The sequence below is a fragment of the Platichthys flesus genome, chromosome 9 (assembly GCF_949316205.1).
Source record: "Platichthys flesus chromosome 9, fPlaFle2.1, whole genome shotgun sequence".
In the NCBI taxonomy this organism is placed as follows: domain Eukaryota; kingdom Metazoa; phylum Chordata; class Actinopteri; order Pleuronectiformes; family Pleuronectidae; genus Platichthys; species Platichthys flesus.
In genome coordinates, this window is record NC_084953.1 from 19,921,582 (window position 1) to 19,944,680 (window position 23,099).

The following is a 23,099-nucleotide window of genomic DNA, read 5'->3' on the forward strand; positions in this document are numbered from 1 at the left end:
AGTCACTCAGTTACTTCGCTGAGCCCCAGATGGGAGGGCACTTTTCCCTTTTTTGGCCCAGGTGGAAATGTTTATCATGAAAAGAAAACCATGACCCTACTTAATACACTTTCTACTGCAACGAAACCTGCATGCAACTGTTAATCCTAAGCACACAGAGATGTTTACCAATTGCCTCAAGCACAACTCTCCTGAGTATTACTACTAGTCCATCCAGTATGTGCTCATCTACAAACCTGAAAGTTTCAGCTGTGGTTTGGAGCGGATTTTAATCCTACTTGGTAATTGCACAGGTCTGCCTTTAGGGTTCAACAGTTTGAGCAAACAGGAGAAAAAAAAAGTAAAACCAGACTTAATTTTTACGACAAATGAGAGAAAAGTTGTTTTGGTAAAACGTTGTGTAACTGTGCAGATGTGCTTAAAGTTGCAAAATAAAGACGGTAAGAGCAATAAAATACATTCTCAAACAAGTACTTGTCCTATTAACATGATTTACGGTGTTGTTTAATGATCCAGAGAACAAAGATCTTATTTTTCTATTAAAACACTGGAAAGATGTTTTTTGTGGTTTTAAATGAGTTGCAGGAGTATATCTAGTGCTGCACCGCTCTTGTACCATGCTTCCTTCTGTATGGACACAAACCTAAAGAGGCTGTAATGGCCAGGGCTACAAACTAAAGAGGGTGAAAATAAGAACACAAGGAGCTGAAATCATCCGATGCACCTTTACATCACTTTGACCTTCCTGCGAGCTCCCACCCTGAAGGCACAAAGTATCATCTAGTTACTAGCTCCCTCAGGTGGAGATTGATGGTAACAGCAGGTTGCTCTCACTGACGATCAGCAACTAGACTAGAGTTTGCTTTAATTTTCCTTTTGTGAAACTTCAACCACTTGAGCAAATGACACTGAGGAATAAAGGCAACTACTTCATTTGTCTTCATAACTGTTAATATACGTCTGACTGTATGTTGATAAACTGAGTTGCAGCCTTGAGGTGAGAATGTGGCCCTCTGCTGGAAGTCATTCATATTGCATTTGTGACAGTTGGATAGCAGAATGAAGATAGTTGTAAACTGATTTCTGCATCTCACTTTATTAAATAAAAAAAACATTATGTAATTTGCAGTCATGTACTTCACAGTAGAATTTTAAGGTACTATATTGCTATTTAAGTGGTGATTCATATACAACATTTTGAAGTTTCCAATGTGTCAAAATTTGATGTTTGTGTAAAGTTCTTTTTCCTTTCTTTCCTCAGAAATCATCATTCATCCCTCCTCAGACTAATCTTGTGTCCCTTTGGAAGGTGGTAAGCACCAAACTGAAGTGAATACAAAGCAGCTCCAACATTAAAATGCTGTTTCAACATCAATATCACTAATCCGAGAATGTCCCATACATTAATATATTAATTTAATTTCCTGCAGATTGAGTATTTTTGCTTTGCTACTACATATTCGAGATGATGCTCCTGTGCATATGCATGTATTTTAAATGCAAGGCTTTCATTTCTTTATATTGTTGTATTAGTACTTTTACCAAATTTCACTAGCTGTTTTTGTGTCACATAAACTGGGACATTTATTTTTCTGCCCTTGTGTCATTCATATCGATTTTGTCTACCAATATGTTATTTAGCAAAATATCTAAAATGAATACTGTTATTCTTGAATGCATACTTTTTCTGATTAGTCTTTTAAATGTTATATCCTTATGAGCAGAAATGAAGAATACAACATTTTATTTGGTCATTGCCCCATGTTCCATATGCTCCTTGTAAATCCTTCATTAGTCTGTTTGCATGTGTAATAGGTCATAGACACTGAGAGGATGTGTTTCTGTTTTTACATTATAAATCATTTATTGAAATATAAATCATCTGAATGTACACGATGTAAAATAATGAGACATAGTACTGAATCATACAAGGTGTGATTAGCTGTAATTACAGATGCTGTACCGTCAACAAAATCAACAAAAAGCACAAATCAATCACCTGCAGCACAAACATTCACATCCACGCTACTTTAAACATCTGAAGCCAAAGCCCAGACTTTTTTTGTTTTCACCAGCCCGGCTAACTTGTCTGCAGCTTCCAAAACAAGATGGAGCAAACAAAAACAAAACAGAGAAAAAGTGCAGCAACAATTGCAGATTATATCACAGTCGACAGGGTGGCAGTGGCATAGCTGGTACAGTAGCTGGAAGATACAGACGATTACAAAGAGTCTACACATAACTGATGTATGATCAGATCAACATGGAACTCTAGTTCATCTAGTGTCTTAGTATAACTAGAACCTGCTAATAGACATTAGATAACACATGAGACTGGACCACAGGACCTGCTGGAAAAACACAGCTGTAGGATAAAATCATTTTTTTGGTTTTATTTTATGCTTTTCATATTTGTATTGTCTAAACTGCTGACATATGTTACACACATGAGGAAATGGGAATATTTCTTTCTAAATGTTCTAATGCACAGATTTTGTCATATGACTCTGTGTTCTCCATGATGGTAAATGTCTTTAAATTAGGAAACGTTATTGCATTTCCTTTGTTGAAATGTATTCATCTAAAGGGCGGATAACGGTTCAGAAGCTTAAAATGCGCTTATATAAAATACTTTAGCACTATCCCAATAATTCTCTCTTATAAAACAACTCTGGAGATATTTACAATACAATCACACTTAGTTTCTCAAAGCCTGTGTGTCAGGGACGGGGCTTGAGAACGTTCGGTTGGATTTGGACAAACAGGTGAGACGCCGCAAAGATCCATGCAACTCAAAGGCTTCTTTTTTCATAACCAGTCCAACAGCTATGGTCAATATCTACTCAGTATTCACAAATGATACATGTATACATAAAAATGATGTAAAAAAATAAAAGTATTTAACCACTGAAAACATGATATGGTCACAAACAACAAATGCACGTAGTCCAGATTTTGTGCTTTTAAATCCAAGTATTGCTACTGATTGTACCAGCATCAGGTGCTTCTCTAGTGGCAGGTGAGGTTGGGTTGAGTTTACCCGCCATTGCTGTTGCTCGTTTTGGACTCATCTAGTTTAAATAGTGCATCTGTAGTGGTTAAATATATATATATATATTTATATATATCATATAATGATAACCTGTGGTGTTTGCTCATTTAGAGGTGCCGACCAACGTATTTGATTTGTCCCTTCTTGCTTATGTTGCTGTTAGGAGAATGCCCGATAGACTCAAGCCCTGCAAATGAAAAAGACAATCTCTTTTATTTGCTTCATCTCAATATGTCAATCTCACAGCCTCAGTGGCTGTGGCGCTTTAGAGTCCTTGATGTCACGATTTCCTCAATCTTCTCTCACTCCTCCAGCCCAACAGGGGGCAATGTCCAGGGAGAAGTAAAGATCGTACAAACGATCCCCACAGACGCATCCAGGGAGTGATTTGGGTTTGTTCAAGGAGGAGGAGTGACGGGGGCCCGACGGTAGATGACAGAGTCTTGGCTGAGGTACAAGTCTTTCTCTAGTACCTTAGGTCCGGACACCCCTTCCACTTGCTTCTCCCTGCTCGGCAGATGGGTCAGTTGTCACAGAAAGCTGTCCTCTACCAGGTCACTACAGTCCAGACACATCTCGTCCAGCATCGTGATGTCCTCCAGGGTCTCGCCCTCCCGCTTAGCATAAGTGGAAGTGCTGGAGCCGGTCTCAATGGCGCTCTCCTCGGAGGTCTGAGAGCTGCAAGGGGGCATGAAAACCACTAGTTAGAGCCATCTCTGGTGATATATAGACACCCTAATTTGGTAGAAGTAAATGTTTTCGCTCAATTCACCTGTGTCTGTTCCTCTTTCCATATTCGTCATCAGATAAAGGCTCCAGGTCGGGGAGAGGAATAATGTAGCCGCTGTCGGAGCTCAGCCGCTGCTCGTCGAAGCCACTTTCCCGGTCCTTCAGCTTGCCCTGGTTCTTGTAGGTGATGCCGATGTAGGCGTCGTCGTTCTCCACGCACACCCGAGTCACGGCGGGATGGTCACTCTTCAGGAACTCCTGGTTTACCCTCTCATAATGCTGCACAACACAGACACACAATAGCAACAAAACCACATGAGTCTCGCAGCACAGAAGCACGGACGATACAATACAGTGTGCAAAGGGGATACAGCTTCGTAGAGCCACAAGAGATAGTGTGATTTTTGAGTGTGAACACAAGTTGTGCTTCCAGGCGATAGTGCGATCCACACAAAAACAAACCACACATCCCATCCCATCCAAGCCAGAGGTGCTAAATCAAGAGCCGGTTGCTACTTTGCCTCCCCCCGACCATTAAAGCCGTGATGAGGAGGCAGAGGTAACGCTGTTTTGATGTGCCATGTGTGGCGTGGAGTTTAATGGGGTAATTTAGGTTGGGTGGTGGAAGCGAGAACTGGACCTGCGTCATTACCCAGACTCGGGCCAGCCACTCTGAAACCCAGCTGCCGCAATCGCACTCTAATCACTGGTAGGTCTGTGTTTTTACAGGAGCGCAGAGAGCCCGCAGCAGAAACACTCCTAATGCACCCTCAGGGGAAGTGGAGGGGGGGTTCAAATGAGCAGCGTGCTACTTTCAGAGTGAGTTAAAATTAAAATGAATGTAATCATAATGATGATCTGCTTAGCTGGGCAACATGGCAACCAAGGCAGGATATATTTTCAGCCAGAAAAATGCTAGAACAAAAAGAGAGGTTTGCGCAGAGGTCAAGAATGCGAGGTGGTAAGTTAGAGATCAGGTGTTCTCCATCCAAAAGTGGCCTGAAAGTGTCCGAGGTCACAGGGAGACTCACCCGCTTGTAGCTGGAGGGCAGCAAAGATGCTACAGTGTCACTCAGACCCAGGAAAGTAGGCCTCTTCTCTGGCTCGCTGTTCCAGCACTTCATCATCATTTCATACCTGCAAAAGCAAAAGTAAAACATAACTATCGAGAGCAGCACAACAGGACCTGCACCTTGTAATTTTGACCATGACTCATGTCAGCCACTGTATATCAACAGCTCAGAAACAAACTGTTCTGAGTTTACAGCATTCCTGGACTGACGGGATGTGAGGGAAGCTTTCTGTCAGACAACAGCAAGCAGTGAAGTCTTCACGTGAGGGACCACTTACACGTCATCAGGCGCATGTTCAGGCTTGGCCATCCTGTATCCACTCTTGATCTTGTTGTAGAAGCTGGAATCCACGACCATCCCCGGGTAAGGGGTGCCACCTGCAGACCAAAACATAAGCGCACAAGATGAGTTTACCATTTTTCTTTAACCAAGGCGGTTAGGTTTGTTAATTGGTAAGCAAGATAATCCAAAAACCACATGACAGATTTCCACGAAACTTGGTGGAAGGATGTGGTAGAGGTCAGGAAAGAACCCATTGCACCTTGGTGTAGATCTGGATCAGGGGATTGGATCCGGGAAGTGTTCTTTAGCATTGCGATATAGAATGTTTTTCAACTTTTCCACCATTTTCCCAAGGAATAATTCATGGATCTTGATGGAAAATAATAATTTAAAATATCTATATGGCCCTTATATTTAAGGTATGTGCTCCACTGAGTGCTCACCTAAGGAGAATATCTCCCAGAGGAGGATGCCGTAGGACCAAACATCACTGAGGGACGTGTAGAGGTTGTCAAAAATACTCTCTGGTGCCATCCACTTCACAGGCAGAAAAGTCTGTGGGGACAGAGAGGACATTTATAAATCGTACTTGCAAATGCTGTGAAACTACACCTTACGTATGGATTAATGTAGGAATGGTGACTTACGCTTCCTTTGGAGACATAGTTGTTGTCATGCATGATGTCTCTGGCCAGTCCGAAGTCACAGATCTTCACGATCTTGCCCTGAGAGAGGAGGACATTCCTGGCTGCGAGGTCGCGATGCACACACTGCACAAAAAGAGCAAGTAAGCAAAACTGATTAGCAGGGAGTGGTATTTAATGCACAATTGTTGCATCCATTTCCAACATCCTGCGCCCACAGCTACTGACTGCGTCTATTTCTGTGTATTTCATTCCAGAGTTCATTTTTAATACCGTTTCATATTGCTTTATAAAGCGTGGTCTTTGTGTAAACATGCCAGTTGGAAAGACGGCTTTGACCACTGGATATTTAAGGATAATAACTATGAAGCCGAATGGATGGCTTTGGGCTGCAGTGTGTGCCTGCCTGGTAATTCTAGCCCTGGCTGTGCTGCTACTATATTCAGTCCCTGGCCTCTCTCCTCAGTGGGCTCAGCAAACCTGACAGAACCGCTTATCACACAACCACTGGCCCCCACTTTGGCCAGCACAGCTTTCACCATATAGGAAACAGACCATCAGTGCAGTGAGAAGCAGGGGGGTGTGAGTCTGCATGTAATATGCACACCAAAGCGAAACAAAACCTTTGCTGGATAAAGAAAATAAAGACGTGATATTTCATACAAACGTACATTTTTGGAGGCCAGGAACTCCATGCCTTTGGCCACCTGGAAGGTGAAGCTGAGCAGGTCGGTGGTGGTGAGGCCCTCGTTCATTTCTTCCGACAACAGGTTGTCCATGTCACCCTCTGGTTTGTATAACACACACACACACACACACGCACAGAAAACACCATGAGGTGGTACATAAGCATTACATGTATGTTCATTATGAATGGTAAATATAGCACTGGTTGCTCAGACCTGGCTATTACTAATGGCAGGGAGAAACTGGGCATTATTATGCATGTGCTGCAATTATCCTCTCAATGTAATTACAGGGCTGTGCCAGTCCTAAATTCTGACAAGGGTGTATCCCCTAAACCGACACTGACTCAAACACAACACTGAAGCCATGTTGAGGACACAGCAGTAACTCAGCGAGGGAGGAGAGAGGAGAGAGAAGAGCTGCAGTGCCTACCTTTCTGCGAGGGAGGGTGGTCGTAGTTGGAGGACTGGATGTCTGAGTATTTGGGGGCATTGCCCATCTCCAGCATGGGCACGTACTGAGTGTTGTCCCCTTGCTTCATGTCCATGTAGTCTACTTTGCTCTCAAAGGACAGGATCACATAGCTGGAAAAACACAGCGGAGAGGAAGGCTTTTAAAGGATGAGGCGAGGACAAGTCATGGGGATACTGCACCATATACACACCCATGCTGATAATGCATGTTTGTATTTAGTCCTCTATTGTGTGTAGAGTGATTGTCAATGTGCTTAAGTGTGTCCTTAAATCATCCCGCTCCCTATGGCTGAGGTTGAGATGAAGACGTGGTTGAGGCCAACACAGTAGCCAGGAATAAATCATGTTATGGTCATTTTGAGGTGTGGTCAGTGTGAGTCATCCATCAACCCAGATGAGCCTTGGTGGGGGGTTGTTTCACCATGAACATCTGGGCGGACAGAATTAACAGGAATCTCCAGTATAATACAATTAGGTTGTAAGCTGAAACCACTTCAGACTGCAATTTGATTTGGTGAAGACGCCAGACGATCTCCATAAGTGTGGAGAAAATGGCGATACGGCGAGGGTAAGGGGAGAGTGTGTGTTAGTGTGAGACAACTGCACAAATCGTTGTGGTCTGGAGGAGTGAAGCAAGGGAAGTGTACCGGTGGAGAGAGATGTATTTAAAGTTGTATCTTTTTGTCCCCTCCATAACATTTTCCAACCGTGTGTCTAATTCTGGATAATAATAGGGCATTTGAACTGTAAATGTATAACAAGCCATGAACTGTATATATATGCATTACCTCCTGCTGCTCTCGTCTGCAGGGTTGATCCCGAAGATGTCCAGCTCTTTTTTACTTTTCTCTGGGTTCAGGGCAATGAAGCTCTCTCGGTTCTTGTGCAGGTAGTTGACCAGGTCCCCGTAGAAGCAGTACTCTGTGATGATGTTGATGGGGCCTGGGAACAACACAGCAAAGTTGTGCATCGGCGTCAGTCTGTAGGCTAATCTTATCAGGGACTCGTAAAGGCTAAAAGCACAGTCAAGAGGGCAAGCCTCCACTTCCCCATAAAAAGGCTATTAAAATACCACACCCACCGAGAGCTGGGACGAGGCTGTCAATCTTTTTTTGGTGGAGCTCTAAATGTCTTCCACTGCCAAATCCAAATCAGCGTGTGTGTGTTTGTCTTTGGCAGCTTGGATGTGGGCGGTATTGTGTCTTTGTAAAGTGGTGACTGAATTGCAAAGGGAAAACAACTCTGGTTGAAGTGAGCTGTTATTATGCCGTACAGTATTTACCTATGTGAAGGAGTATGCATCTTTTGGTCCCCACTTTGCGTGTGTGTGTGTGTGTGTGTGTTTACTATTCACCTGACTTGGTGCATGCTCCCAGGAGGTTAACAATGTTGAGATGAGGACCGAGATGAGTCATAATCTTCAGTTCAGACATCAGGGCTTGTTTCTCACTGGAGCGTGCAGTGGCTGGAAGAAGAAACAGTGACCATGACTTCATCATCACACATATAACCGCAAACGCGCCAAACAATACATTCAGGCTAAACCTCTTCCTCCATCTGAATTTATCTAACCTTTATCTAACCTTTATCTAACTAAACACACATGTCAGGTGAATCATTTACATGTCTTGTTAGGTATTATCCGTTAAACTCACGTTTCAGCATCTTCACTGCCACCTTCATGACGGGTTGGGAGCGGCTGAGTCCGTAGGCGGTGCCCTCCACTACCTTCCCAAAGGCTCCAGAACCCAGGATACGACCTGAAAAAGATAAGAAGATACACGATCAGTTATCAAGGCGGAAACACAAAGAACCTGCAAAGACACAGGTATGCACACTCAGGTCTGCACTTTGGATGCCTCTCCTTCCCAATCTGTGACTCCATCAATGGCTCAATGTACCTTTGATCGCTGGGTCAAAACAATCTCAAACCCAGCATACCCCCTACTGCCCGAGCCAGATTAGTTTATCACAGCCCTGCTTCAAAGACGGAGGGAGACGTGCTGACTTGAACATCACTGCAGGGGAGGCTGCAGAGTGCACCACACTGCAGAGTTAACACACTGAGGAATGACAGTCAGCTCACCGAGCACGAGTCTGTCGCGGGGAAACTCCCATCTGGAGTCGTAGGGAAGCTGCATGGGATCCACGTAGATGTACTCGTGGCCATCTGGGCTCACAGACTCTATGACCCTCCAGCGGATCTCATATCGAGGTTTCTGGAAGACAGAGGCCATATGAAGAGCAGGTTAATTAACCTTGCACTGGCTTATGGGGGTCCGCTTTGGCTTTCCAGACCATACTCAGTAGTTCTAACTGTAACTTGCAAAATCCACCAAGAAATTTAGTTTTATTTCTTAACTTAGAAGACATATAAATAGAACAAAGTGTTAAAATCACATGTTAGGTCGAATATCTCATACTGAGTCTAACATGACATGTAGGATTGATTTTGTGAGGCTAATTTGCTCTTTTAAACTTTAACATGAATGCTGAAACAGAGGCAATGGGTGAGTAAATGGGTGAGCACACGTGAGGTGAGAATATATGCTGAAGGATGGCAGCAGTACCTGTTTCCAAATAATGACCAAGACAATGAGTGAGATGATGACAATGACCAGGAGCACCAGCACAGCAGCAGCCACAGTCAGCTCAGGGTGAGGGCCTGTTCAGGAGGAGAGCCAGGGGTCACACATGTTAGATGAAGCGCACATTAATCACATGTGTCTACTGGAATGACCAATGAATTGCCTTTGTTAAAATACTTTGACGTGTTGCATAAGAAAGGCGATAAAATCCCTGGGGTGTCCAGATTACTAAACCCAAAACGTGTGCTGGAGAGACAGAGCAGGGGAGGGGGATGAGACCAGGCACTGGGACAGGTGAAGAGAGCATTAGGGGAAGGGGGTGTAAAGCTGATCTAGAAGGGAACAAATGGCCCAACAGTCTCTGGCTTAGCTGACTTAAGTGTCTGAGTGTCCCTTCCTCAGAGCCCCTATCAGCTGTCTCCCCACACACTCATCTGACAGCTGCTTCAACACTGACTAACACAACCCGTCGCACCCCGAGTGTCACAAGCAGAAGGAAATAGAAGAAACAAGGTGGTAAACAACAACATCAAATGTCATTTCAAAGCTGGGTTTAAAAAAAGGACAGTGACGTGACAGGAAAAAGTGGTAATTGTGTGTGGTCATTCTCACCGTTGGACACCAGCTTGACCTCCCTGCTGACGGCGGCCATTTCGTTCTTGGCCAGGCAGCGCACTGCCAGCGTGTTCTCCAGGTGACCAAACATGACCTGGCTCTCCAGGTTGTTGTCCTCGTCCATGTGGGACTCCACCGTGATCTTGGTGGAGTTGGTGGAGAGCGGCACCCAGGAGGACGAGTCATTGGCACAACTGCATGGGAACAGAGGAGAAGAGATGAATGATCGATTTAAAACAAAAAATCGGATGACAAGGTGAATATTACTTTAACTTTTCGAAGATCTACAAATACAGTTTGATAGAATCGAGGGGTTTAAGGTATTTAAGTATATCATTATAAAGTATGTAGACACCACATGTATGTAGACTGAGAATTATAGAAGGTGTCAATGATGCACTGAAGGTGACTGAACTTACTGTTTGATGTTCTTGCAGATGAACCACTCCACCACAGGAGTGGGCTGCCCTCGAGTAATACACACCACAGACTGGCCTGTGGCTGAGCCGTGGTGGATGTCCATCATCTCCACAATGACTGCAGGCACTGTAACATAGTCCAACAGAGTGTGTGTGTAAATAAAAGAGGACAAAAATGACTGTGACTGTGAATTAAAGGTTGTGAGATCAATAGCCAGGGAAATAAAAGTCATGAAGGACTTGCGGTTTCCTGACCTTTGACCTCCAGGATCAAGCTAGCGTCCCGACTTTGGTTTCCATTCTCCACGCGCATTGTGTAGTTCCCGCTGTCCTCCTCTTTGGCACGGATCAGGGTGAGAACACTCATGTAGCTGCACAGAACAATAAAAGCAGAGACTTCAATAACCACAAAGACGTACAAGTTCACCTCGCTCTAAACCATAATGACAGGCCCAGCGACGCGAGGGAATGTAACTTTCAGCTTGTCATTAGCTCTGCTGTCATTAGTGTGGACGCTGAACGAGAGCCTCACCTGGTCTCGCTGAGCTGCCGCAGGCTGGTGGAGATCTCCGCCGTCACGTCGCTGAGCGGGACTCCGTCTTTGAGCCACGTGACCTGAGCAGTGGGGAAGGAGTCGATTTCGGCCCTGAACTCGCGGACCTCATCCAACTCTGCTGACTCATATTCTCCAAACTGTGGACTGATGGACATAAACTCACTTCCTGTTAGAGAAGGGAAAGAACAGAGGCCAACAGAGAATAAGAAATCGTTCAGTGCTAGATGGAAAAATAAGAATTTGTTGAATGATGCCTAAAGCTTTTTATTGTAAGATTGAAAAACAGAGCTTTCATACCAAAAACTCTTATAGCGAGTTGCTTTGTCTGGCTCTCATTACTAATAATATCAGTGATGGAGCAAGAATAGTTGCCGCTGTCTTTGGTCGTGGCCTGCAGGATCGTCAGGGTGTAAAGGATCTCCTGATCCCTCTTGTTTTCATGCACGGTTTTTGAAGCACGATTAGTCTGTCAAGGGACAAGGGATAACAGGTACTTTGAGTTTCCAGTGAACAGAAACTCTGATTTATCAGAGGGATTAAAACTAAAGCATCAGTTTGAGTTCATCTTTTTGTGCTCTAGAGGAAGACTTGTGCCCTCACCAGTTTGCCAGGGTATTTCCAGTGGTCTTCCAGAATTTCAGATCCCCGGGCCAGACAGGTGACTGCGATGGTTTCTCCCACCAGCAGAGCAGTCCGCTTGGCTGTCAGCTCGACATGTAGCTCGGGACCACCTGAGATATGACATCAAGGTTAATATGGATGTCAGGGTAGAAATCAAATGAAGAAAACACAGGGAGGACAGATCAGATTTGTAACGTGTCTACTTTTGAGCGATGTTGCAGACATCTACTGACACATTTACACATTCAAGAGAACACACACCTGTCCAGCCGTGGACGATGTATTCCTCGCTGGAGTGTTCCTCTCCGTTTATGAGGGCCTTACAAACGTAGGTTCCAGCAGTGAATACCCCCAAAGCGCCCCTCTTGCTGTCATATACACTAGACACAGGCTGCTGGGTGTCAACATTAACCAGGGTCACGTTAGCAGTGGGATCAGACACTCGGCACTGGATCTCCATCTCCTCGTGCTCGGACAGGACGTGGTTACCAAAGGGCAGCGGTGATGGCACAAAGGGAACGTCTGGATCTGAGCAAAATAAAATACATCTCTCAGACTAGATAACAAGGTCAAGTTATAAAAACACACAAACCCAAATCTGCTGTCTTCTACATACCTGGGACATAGATATAGATGCTGCTGTCGTCCATGTCCTCAGTGGAGTTTCTGCTGTAGTAACACGTATAGTAGCCCGTGTGCACTGCAGTGGCACCATCCACAGTGATGGTGGAGACAAACAGGCCGCTGTTGTCCTCCTGCGACAGCTCCTGCACGTAGAGTGGCGTCTCCCAGGCCAGCTTTGCCTCTCCGCGGCAGGTCAAGGTGAAAGGAGTGTGGAGGGGCACCACCATCTCATCGATCTGTGGCAGCAGCACAGGGGCGGAGGATGGAGGGAACATCATCGCAGTGGGAGCTGAAAGATTCACATGTACAAGGCTCAGTCCAAGATCCCACTATTCATCTATTTGTCTTTTTATCTATCGGTCTATCTTACCTTTCACTTTGAGGTTAAAGGAGAAATGTGCAGTGCGGGAGCCACTCAGCACTGTGATGGTATAGTTGCCGTTGTCTTTCTCCAGAGGCTGTCGTAATGTCAGAATGCTTTGATACCTGTGTGAAAAGAAATACCAGATATGTTTTTATTTAAATAAATATTGACATTTTGGAAAATAATCGTATTCAAAACTAGATTTGCTCCTGAAGTCCCCCGGTCCTGTCTTTTTTTTTTTCTTTCTTTAAAATAAACTATTCACTTACTAACAATATTAACAACAAATATGACAATATGTATATGTTGCGTCTGTGCACTAAATGTGAATCTACAGTTGGCAGCCGGTTAGCTTAGCTTAAAGACCTGAAATGTCATTCATTTGATATGAAAATATAAAATGCATATGTTGCAGTTTCATAGTGGGTCATATGACAGACAGTTACAGGCCAGAGTAGTATGCCAAATAACTTCCTGTAAACTGTAGGAAAAATGTAATTTTCCTACTTCTGTTTCGGAATGGATTAAACAAACAACGTATAAAATGTTAATTATTGAGGTTTAGAGGTTATTGGCTGGTGGATTTTGTTACGTCGGACAAAGCCAGGTTAAATTAACTTCCTCCTGTCTTCTGCTTCATGTTGGCATACAGACATTAGAGGGTTTTTAATCTTCTCATCTAATCCTCAGCAAAAAAGTATATAAAAAAAAATATTTACTTTTAACATTTTTAACTATTATCAGACTTGAAAGATCTCATCCAAAAATCAATCAATTAAACGAATCAAAATCAATCTTCTCACCGATTCCCTTCGATGTGGCTTGTTTTGGTGAGGACATAGTAGTTCACTGGTAATTCTTTGCCGTCTTTCAACCAAATCACTTTGGGGGAAGGGTAGGCATTGATGAGAATAGTATACTCTGTCTCCTCCAAGAGGCTGACGAACTCCGTCACCAGAATGCCGCTGTGGTCCAGAGCCACGAAAGAATTGTCCTCTGAAGAAAGAGAATGAGAAAAAGAGAGTGAGCTGCTGGTGGTTGTAGATGAAAACGGGTTAAGAGATTCAGTGGGTAGAATCAGAGGGGGTAGAGGAGCCGGACAAGAGGGGAGATGAATAGTGACAGGGATGGTTGAGGTGAAACTAAGGCCTGAACACACACGCACACACACACACACACACACACACACACACACACACACACACACACATCTGTTGAAGCCATCCCATAAAACACAGTGGCTGATGTTGAAAGCAGAGATGAAGCTTTACAGTCGGTCGGTGAAAATGACTTCCCCACCCGGCTGATGTGGAACCCTGAATAATAAAAGTGATTAAATGTGACTCTAATGTTAAGTGAAGGTAACTCACTGATATGAGTTCTTTCAAATCTTTACACTTCTGCTGAAAACTCAAGGAAAATGTGTCCTGGGGAAAGACTCACCGAAGACAGTGACGGCCACGCTGCTCACCCTGACCTCCCCGCTGTTTTCGTGAGTGATGGAGCACTCGTAGCTGCCGCTGTCCTGAGCAGTGGCTTGCGGGACACTGAGGATGTAGATGAGCTGGTCAGGTGACGTCTGTTTCATCTGAACTGCGCCAACAGCCTGTGAGCACAGAGGTTAAAGTAACGATTAAAGATCCTACTCACCACGACAGGGAGAAAAGAAAGGGTTGATAACAGGATATTTAAAAAAATTTCACTGTATTTTTTATGTGTCAGAGGCAAGCGTGACGTGCAGCCGAAGGAAGATGGTTTAAACACTTGTGAGGCCGCAGCAGATAAATCAGGATCACAGGGCCTTTTAAAAACCTGTAATTGCAGCTAAGAACAAAACCAGGAGTCGGGAGTCCTGCGTTCCTACCCTCACTGTCTCTGGAAAAGGGTTTAGAGGAATTCCACGCAGAGAAACAGACAACGTGTTCTTTAGATTAAGAATCTCAAGAACAGACGTAAACAAACATGAATTGCGCCTGAAACTCTTTCAGATCCTTGTCACTAACACTTCAAAAGCATTAGATGTTTAACTGGGCTGACAACATCTGTCCTGCATGTCTAAAGGTCACCGGGGTCAAAGGATTTAGTGTTCTCTTCTGAAATGCCTCCTTCCCTGAAGCCATTTGTGCTGAACTTTAGCTTCCACGTCAGCGCTCTTCACAAGGGGTTAACTGCAGCAGGGGCCGTTTGGCTGACTGTCATCATAATGAAGACCCAACATTCAGTTACTGCTTTCCTAACACATACTTTATAACCACTGAGGGCCATTCTCAGAGCTATATTCCACTTGCCGCTGCTTGGTTTCGCTCCAAAACCATTATTCACTAATTTAAGGCTCAGTGCTGCTGAGTAGGAAATGACATGGAAACATGACAAGGCCTTGGAGGAAATAGCGCAGGACAGACAGACATAGGACGGGAGGGTGAACCCGCAGAGGAGACTGCATTGAAATTCTCAAAAACACACGGGGAGGAAAGGGGTTGCATTCTTGCCTGTTTTTTGGGATGGAGCCACTGCTGCTGAAAGCCCAGCCCAGGGGGAGCGATGCAGGTGATGTTGAAAGGCTGCCCGGCCCTCACGCTCTCCTCGCTGGCTGTGACTTCCACTGTGAAATCCTCCATGTCTGCAGGGGCTGCAGAGAGACCACGAGAGAGCAGTTATCAGCACCGTCAACCCACTGGTCCCAAGACAGTGACAGCTTGATTCGCATGAGCTCATTTATCATGGAGAGGTGACTCAGTAGGTCGTCATTACTCACTCATTCACTCACACACACACACACACACACACACACACACACACACACACACACACACTCACACATAAAGTGAAAACAGGCGTGTTAAGTCATCTCCCACTGTGCTAATGATGTAATGTCATGCCTCTCACAGAGTGAGATCACCCTGCAGCCTTCTCATGGTAAACAGACTGGGGGAGTGCTTCCAGCTGGGCAGAGTTTGAAATGTCATCCGATCACTTGTAACTTGACTGTTTCTTATTGTACATTTTTGATTTCGTTAGAGACAATACACATTATTACAGTACATACAGAGAAGAATCCATAAAGAATCAGTTGTCTTCTCACACCCATGGAATACAAGACAGTGCTCATCGGGACTCACCATCAACTCTCACAGTGTAAACTACACTTCTGACTGTTTGGCCATTCACTGTGGTTTCACACTGGTACTGTCCAGGAGAGAGGTTCCCGAAGAAGCCCATCTTGTTGTCGTAGTAGGCGAGCATCTCCTCTCCACTGGGCACGCTCCTGAGGATGACGTCTGTGTACGGGTCGGACACACGGCAGGGGATGGGGACTCCTGTCGGGTCCATGGCGACTTCCACGTTTTCTGGGGTCTCTGGAACAAATGGGGCCTGGAGATCTAGGTTGTGCAAGGCGAGAACATTTAGTTAGAGTGGGTAATTGGACTGGGTTGGAAAATACTGCCATCCTTTGTATTCTTATTTTTATACTTAAGGTCAAACCTACAACATATTTTATTCTGAGGTAAATCGGCAGATTAAAAAAGCACATTGTGTAACTTTTTGAACAAGAAACAATGCACTAGTCTTCTTACAAATGAAAATCGACATGAGTTGTAAAACACCCTTTCTCAATCCAATACACTTACATGTTTTGGTGCTAGAGCTTTACTCTGCCTCACATGTTTTAGACAATGCACTGTATTTGATATTGCCAAGGTATATATCTGACCATGATTATGTGGTATTTGGTATATATTCAAAATATGTGGCCACACTGCAGATGTGCAAAAAGTATTTCAAGCCTTTGAGCAAGCATTTCTCTTTAAATATCCAATGAGAACATATAAAGAAAATATATTCACCTGGCACAAAGACATATATTCCTGCCTCATTGTCTTCGTCTGGCCCCCCCTCCATTTCACCCTCGGGGCTTTCATACACACACATGTAGTAGCCGGTGTTTTCTACTGTGGCGTTGTAAATGAGGAGCGTGGCCGTGTAGTATCCTGGATAAATAAAAGTGTTTGCCGGCAGGGGTTCGGCCCAGACAACGTTTCTTTTGCCTGTGCAGCTGATGTTGAACACAGAGTTAGGGTGCAGGATGAACTCCTCCTCATTGGACACGATGGTTGGTGGCGACAGTCCACAGGTGACTGGAGGAGAAGTTTGAAAACATTAGAGGATGCTGTAAAAAGTATAAGGATATGAGAAACGGAATTTGACATGCCTTAGTATTAAACTTACCTGCAACAAGAAGCACCAAAGCCCCCCAACAGACGACGTACGCCTTCACCCCGTCCATGATTATGGAGGATCTGGCCTATAATGACAGACATTTTTGATATTTAATAATAAAATAAGATAAATACTTTATCACTGTCACCTCTGACAATATTACTGTTAAATAAGTTAATCAGTAAATGTCCTGTCAAGCCCCAACATATGTGTAGTTTCACTGGCTCAGGCAAATAATCCCACAGTCTTATGGAGGGATCTGGAGAATTTAACTTCAACTCCTAATGGCTTGTGGTCTCCCACATCTTGTAAGTGCTGACAGGGCACCGGTCTGAAATCTGTCAGAGGATTACATTAACTGTTTTTCACTATGATGAGGGTCACGACAACAAAACCACTGATTCCCCTGCGTCAGAAGACTCCATTGAGCTTTTTTTAACAGGATGGAGAAGACAGGATCCACTACTCTGGCTGCTGCGCGCCAGCTGAGCACGAAGACTGTCGGTAGAGGGCGACACAGTCCACTTTATGAGGGAATCGAACCTTCTCGGATCTCATCTGAAGTTTGCCCGCTCACTTTTTAGAAGTTTAAAAAAAAATCACTTTTACGTCCTTGACTTGTAAAATTTGGGACATTCGATAAAAGGCAATATAACAGTCCGTTTTTTCATCTTTTTGTTCCTGGGTCAACCACACCACGAAAGGAGCCTAATTAAGACATTCTCAAGTTTAGTGCAGACTCCTCATAACCCATCTCACACATCAGATACGTATGTGTTTAACTTTGTCACATAGTTTCTGCAGAGGACAGATCCCTCTGGTCTGGGGCCGGATCAATCACACAAAACCAACCATGTTTGCTCCTATTTTCTTTCTTCAGTCACCTCACAAGCCAGCCCCATTGCACGGATCACTTCAGTGAGATGACTTCTTGTTAAATCTGTAACTTTCGTGGTTTATTTTCTCTGTGTGGAGAGTCTGTATCTGCAGTTTCTCCCCAAAACAACAGAGCGTGGCCCTCGCAGCGTCCCGTGGCTGTCCGCTCTGACTGCGCTCAAGACGCGCAGGAGTATCCGTGGTCAACCCGGGTCTGGTATAACTCTATAATTAGAGGATCCACTCCACACAAAACTATACATTTGCGTGGGAATCAGCTGACAGAATGCCTAATCCATTTTGACGTGTTTGTGCACACTGAAATCATTTCAAATTTTTTGTTTTTTTTTCTGTTTCTTTGACTTGGAGAAGATCCTCCAGCCGCTGCGCATGAACCTATCTGAGCCGGCGACAGTTCGAGCCGTTGCACGACCTCCTCTTCTTCTATTCCCCCGCTCTCCCGTCAAGCCTCTCAACAAAATCGGCACGATGCATGGCACTGCTGGACCGCAGACATCTGAGCAGCAGCTGATAAGACTTGTGTGCCCTCCACGGGTGGTCAGAGGGTTGATTTCAAGGGGAATTGTTGTGGGGGGGGGGGGGGGGGGGGATCTTTCTGTAAAGCATCATTGAGCAATGCGCATCAACGCAATACAAACAAGTTGTGAAGCTCTTTTCTTCAAAAATATTTGAGGGAAATAAAAAATTGTACTCCTGCGCAAAATCCCTTGGTGGCCCAGCAGGGGGTTAGGTGGTTAATGAAGAATGCGTCGTGGCTCCAGAGAACTCTTCTTCCCCCACCACTTGAATCCACTCATCTGCAGCGCGGAGAGCCTCATTCCAGTGCCGATTCTCAATTTTAATTCCTCGCATTCCACGGACAGACGAGAAAACAATGAGATGCACAATTTTCAAATGTGTTTCCCATTAAATCACCATAGAGAGCGCCCCACAATGGTGCCTTCAGTCCCGGAGGTGACACCTCCAGCTGTGAGGCCAAAAATCAGCGCTTTTATTCCAGCAGAGCCATGGGACGCGTCTCCGCTCGGCGTCCAGCGGGGACACCATATGGTGCACGGGGGACGGAAATCTTATCTAAAAGAAAGAAGTCATGCATCGCCCTCTTGGTAAAGCTGCATACAACTCACAGGGGGCCACAACTATTTTGGTGAATGCAACTTTTGAGCAAACTTTTCCAGACCTGTATGTAAAATTAAAAGGGTGGAGGATACTCTGATAATTGATTCAACTAATTAGGGCTGCAATATAGCTCCCATTAGACCATATTGGAAACAATCTCATCAGATTCCCCGCGTTTATACAAAGCCCCCCCCCCCGATAAAAAAAAAAAAAAAAAACGACTGACGGAAAATTGTTTCAGTCATCCTTTTGGATTCCAACACAACCTTTTCAATTACCTTGAAGTAATCCCCTCTTTATATTCCTCTCGTGTCAGTATATCCACAGTGAATTGGAGGCTCCGAAAGGCGCAGTGAGGGTCCTTTCAGCGGCGGCTGTAATCCTCAGAGATCCTGCGCTGTGAGAGCATATGCGCCTCGGACCCTCTGTCCACATCCACGACCGCCCTCGCAACTGCGCTCCGGCTACAGCGACCTGTAACTGATTCTATGTTACAGTCCACCCTCCTCATCTCCTCCGCCCCCCTCCCTCAGGAAAAAAAAGTAATCATCTGGCTCCAAGTAAATAACTCTCAGGAAATGACCCCCCCCCCCTCCCTTCTAGCGCCGAACCCCTTTTCAAAGTAAGAGTCCGTTTTGGGGTGAACGTGCAGATGAAAACGCGAGCGGGCACGAGCGGGTAAAGGGTAATCTCAGATAGGTTTTATCCGGATTGGAGAAGTTTTTTGGACGAAATTAAAGTGGATAAACTTTGAGGGACTTGAGTTTAATCTGACGGTGTTTTACTCACACAAGTCCTCACAGATTCTGCTGCTTTGTGGATGAAACTGTTGGCGATTCCCCTCAGTCAGATTATAACAAAGCATGTTCTTTGTTTCCCTACAAGATGCAGTTCAGTTGTGAATGGACGGACTTCTTGTGCATCATTCACAAAACTGTGGAGCAAAGTGTGGACAGTGGTGCGACGAGCTCATAGAGGGCGCTCCAACACCATCATAACGCAAGCCACATCTCTCTCTCTCTGTCTGTCTCTCTATCTCTCTCTCTGTCTGTCTCCCTCTTTCTCTGTCTGTCTGTCTCTCTCTTTCGCTCTCTCTCTCTCTCTCTCACACATACACACACACCATCAGGACAGAGCTTTTTATTTGCTGTCACATAGAAAGAAAACGATCCCTGTTTCGTCGCGCACATGCGTCAGCTGCTCAGCGGCTCCTGCTGCACCCCATCAGCCCCCGTTTACCCCGGGGCCCTCCTGGCGGGCATCAGGAGAATAATGGGTGCCTACAAATCAACTACCTCTGCGCACTGAAGAGGGGCATCAGACCGGTGTCTCCTCATGGAAGGAGCAGAGCCCCGGGGGCCTGATGCACACCGACCCCCTCCCCCCTCCCCTCCTCTCTCAGCTCTGTGCAGTAGCTTGGTGCAATTACTTCCACATGTTGCCGAAAAGAACAGTTTCCTTGTTCTCCAAACAAAGGGTCTCAACCCCGTAAGACCAAGTTTATACCTCAGAGCGGGTTGAGCTTCTCCATGTTATGGGATTTTCTTGTATTTACCTATAAAATGTAGATACAGGTCCTGACAAAGCAAAGCTATCGTAATTTTGTTTTGTGTGTGTGTGTCATTGGCTTCTGTAGGTGTAGTGTTTAATAAACTTAACATATAAATCCTATAAAGGAGTCATTCAATTTCACCAAAACTTGACATGCTAATTAAAAAGTAATTTAAAAAAAAGTGATAAGTAATTAATTAAACTTTTCTCCGTCAACACTCCCGTTTTCCATGGCATCTAAATGTAATTCGTTCTTGAGTCCAAAATGTGTTTAAGTGAAAATATAAGAGGCTGAAGCTCCTCTGAGATAGTTTACCTATAGAATACAGATGCACACAACTGGGCTCCAGACGGCGCAGGATGATGTGAATATCTTTGCAGCGGCCTTATGAAATGAATAGCACATGGAGGATGTTTGCAGATCCTCTGGTCAATGGAGGCTGCCTCTGCCAGCGATCTTCTTTCGGCTGAACCTTTCCTGTCACGGTTTCAACTGTCCACCAGGGGGCTGTGAAAAAAATGGAAACCGTTATAAAACAAGAATAAAGGCTATAGCATCAATGGAAATGAAACATAACCAATTGGAATTGTTATACGTTTCCTTGGAAACACAAACACACGAGTGTAGCATATCATTTCGACATATTCCATCCCTCCTCCATGTGCCCATAAGACACTAGTGGCCTAAATCCTGAAAGTGACAACACCCTGACAAGCATAACGTGTAAAACCGGACACGTTATTTACTATATGCACAAATATGAAGTAATACTTTATGGATTAATGAACTGACTGTTGGCTGTTTGTGATCAAGTTTGTGCTTTCCAGACGTTGTCAGTAAGCTCAGGTCCTTCCTCTATGACTGAGACCATCTACGCCGCTGATGTAGAGACATGTCACGTGTTGTGTGTCGTGTGACGTGAGAAGTGTTTGAAGATGACTTCACATTGCCGGTGGCCTTCAGGCGGGGGGAGCTGTCCAGCGTGCTGAAATCTCCCCACTGCCAAGACCCACTGTCCGTCTATCTATCTATCTATTTATCTATCTATCTTTGAGGCGGTCATTTTATTTTGCCGAACAACATACTTTTTTTAAGTAGAACAAAAACAATTGTAAAATACTAACATTTTAACAACATATTTTAAGCTTCCACAAATCAATTCACCGCTGTAATATCTAAGACATTTTACTGCCTGAGGCGATTACTTGGCTCATCAAAGCAAAACAAATGTTAATTGATTTTCAATAATAACACAAATACACCAAGTCTCTTGAGTTCCTGTGGCCCTGACTCCTTCTGTGTGTGAATGTTCCTGACCCTGTTAATGCACAGATAGATTAACCCACTTGACTTTGTATTTCCTGAAATGTCCCCCTTTCCCTTACTCACGCACACAGAGAGGGCGGGAGAGAGAGAGGGAGAGACATTGTCCCCTTAGAGAAACCAGTGTTTAAATAATAGGAGGTCATCATCAGTTTAAGATGCTCCTGTAACTGTACACAACGACGCCACCTTCCTCCTCCACGACTCCCCACACTCAGATATAGATGAGACCCTATAGGGCACATGTGTGGAGGATGAATATCGCACCGCTGATTCATAAGTGCGCGTCTGCTCAGGAGAAGACAGCGCTGCTCCCCTCTTTTCCACACGGGCACTTCAGCTTCTCCTACTCTCTATCTCTCCGCATGAGACAGCAGCTGCAGCCGGCTGAAAAGCCCTCTTATTAATTGTCTTTTGTCATGCGTAATTGCCTCGTTTTCAATAGTGGCCGAGGCCTGACGTCGTTGGAGTGCTCTTCTTTTTCTTCTCTGCATTCGTAGATCCATTGCTGTTCTTCTCATATTTACAACCCTCTCTGTGCCTTTTGCATTTTTGTTGTTTTTTATAGCTTTTCGGGGGTTAAGCAATGTGATAATATACTTTAATGGGGGTAATGGTTTTGGAAGAGATAGGCAATCTACCTGAACAAACACATCTACTCTCAACATGACCTAAAAGTCTGAGGGGGATCAGGGTGGGGGTCCTTCTCAAAACTGCGGTTTGTTCTGTTATTAATCGCTTTAAATGCTGCGTTTGTCTCTCACACCTGCGAGGGAACTCTAATTCGATTAATAGGAACTTCAATATATATTCATTAGATGGCTTTCCCCCAATAATATATGATCACCAGCGGGATGTGAAAGGGGATCATTTATTCGCGCTCTGAATGGGCCTGTGTGGGACCGAGACTTCACCTGCTTCCCCTCTCAATTAGGAATGTATCCCAAACTCTGACAGAAACGAGTTAAATTAGGCGTCACCTAATTTCCAGTGGCCCCTCCTACGTAATCCCTCCTTAGAGTCTTTCTCCAATTGAGCATGCCCCCTTTAATTCACCATAAGTTGAAAGGTTCAAATAGTGCCTAATGAAACAGTGACTAAATCGTCCTCGCTCCCTCGGAGGAACCCTGTAGCTGTCTCTCAAAGCTCTGTGAGCGCACAGCCGTCGGGGGTCTCGGGCTAAATGCGAGTCCCAAGGCAGGACAATCTAACCTGTCAAAGCCTTTGCCCACTTCTATATATCCTTGTTCTGAGCTTTCGAGC

General features: G+C 44.7%; 1 protein-coding gene across 1 annotated transcript; it reads right to left on the reverse strand.

The window, feature by feature from the left end:
- Positions 1–1,838: 1,838 nt before the first annotated feature.
- pdgfra (platelet-derived growth factor receptor, alpha polypeptide) lies at positions 1,839–19,399 on the reverse strand. The gene is made up of 29 exons (XM_062395672.1): positions 19,240–19,399; positions 16,955–17,030; positions 16,573–16,863; positions 15,847–16,107; positions 15,217–15,356; positions 14,171–14,333; positions 13,531–13,723; positions 12,734–12,849; positions 12,356–12,652; positions 12,001–12,267; positions 11,719–11,849; positions 11,416–11,584; positions 11,095–11,284; positions 10,818–10,933; positions 10,563–10,689; positions 10,141–10,337; positions 9,511–9,605; positions 9,027–9,159; positions 8,596–8,700; positions 8,295–8,405; positions 7,729–7,882; positions 6,900–7,051; positions 6,452–6,567; positions 5,784–5,906; positions 5,580–5,691; positions 5,132–5,231; positions 4,813–4,918; positions 3,825–4,060; positions 1,839–3,730 (listed from the first exon to the last, which is right to left on the reverse strand). The coding sequence occupies exons 2-29, from the start codon at positions 17,010–17,012 to the stop codon at positions 3,583–3,585; spliced, it is 4,407 nt and encodes a 1,468-aa protein (XP_062251656.1). The 5' UTR covers positions 17,013–17,030; positions 19,240–19,399; the 3' UTR covers positions 1,839–3,582.
- Between the last annotated feature and the right edge of the window lie 3,700 nt (positions 19,400–23,099).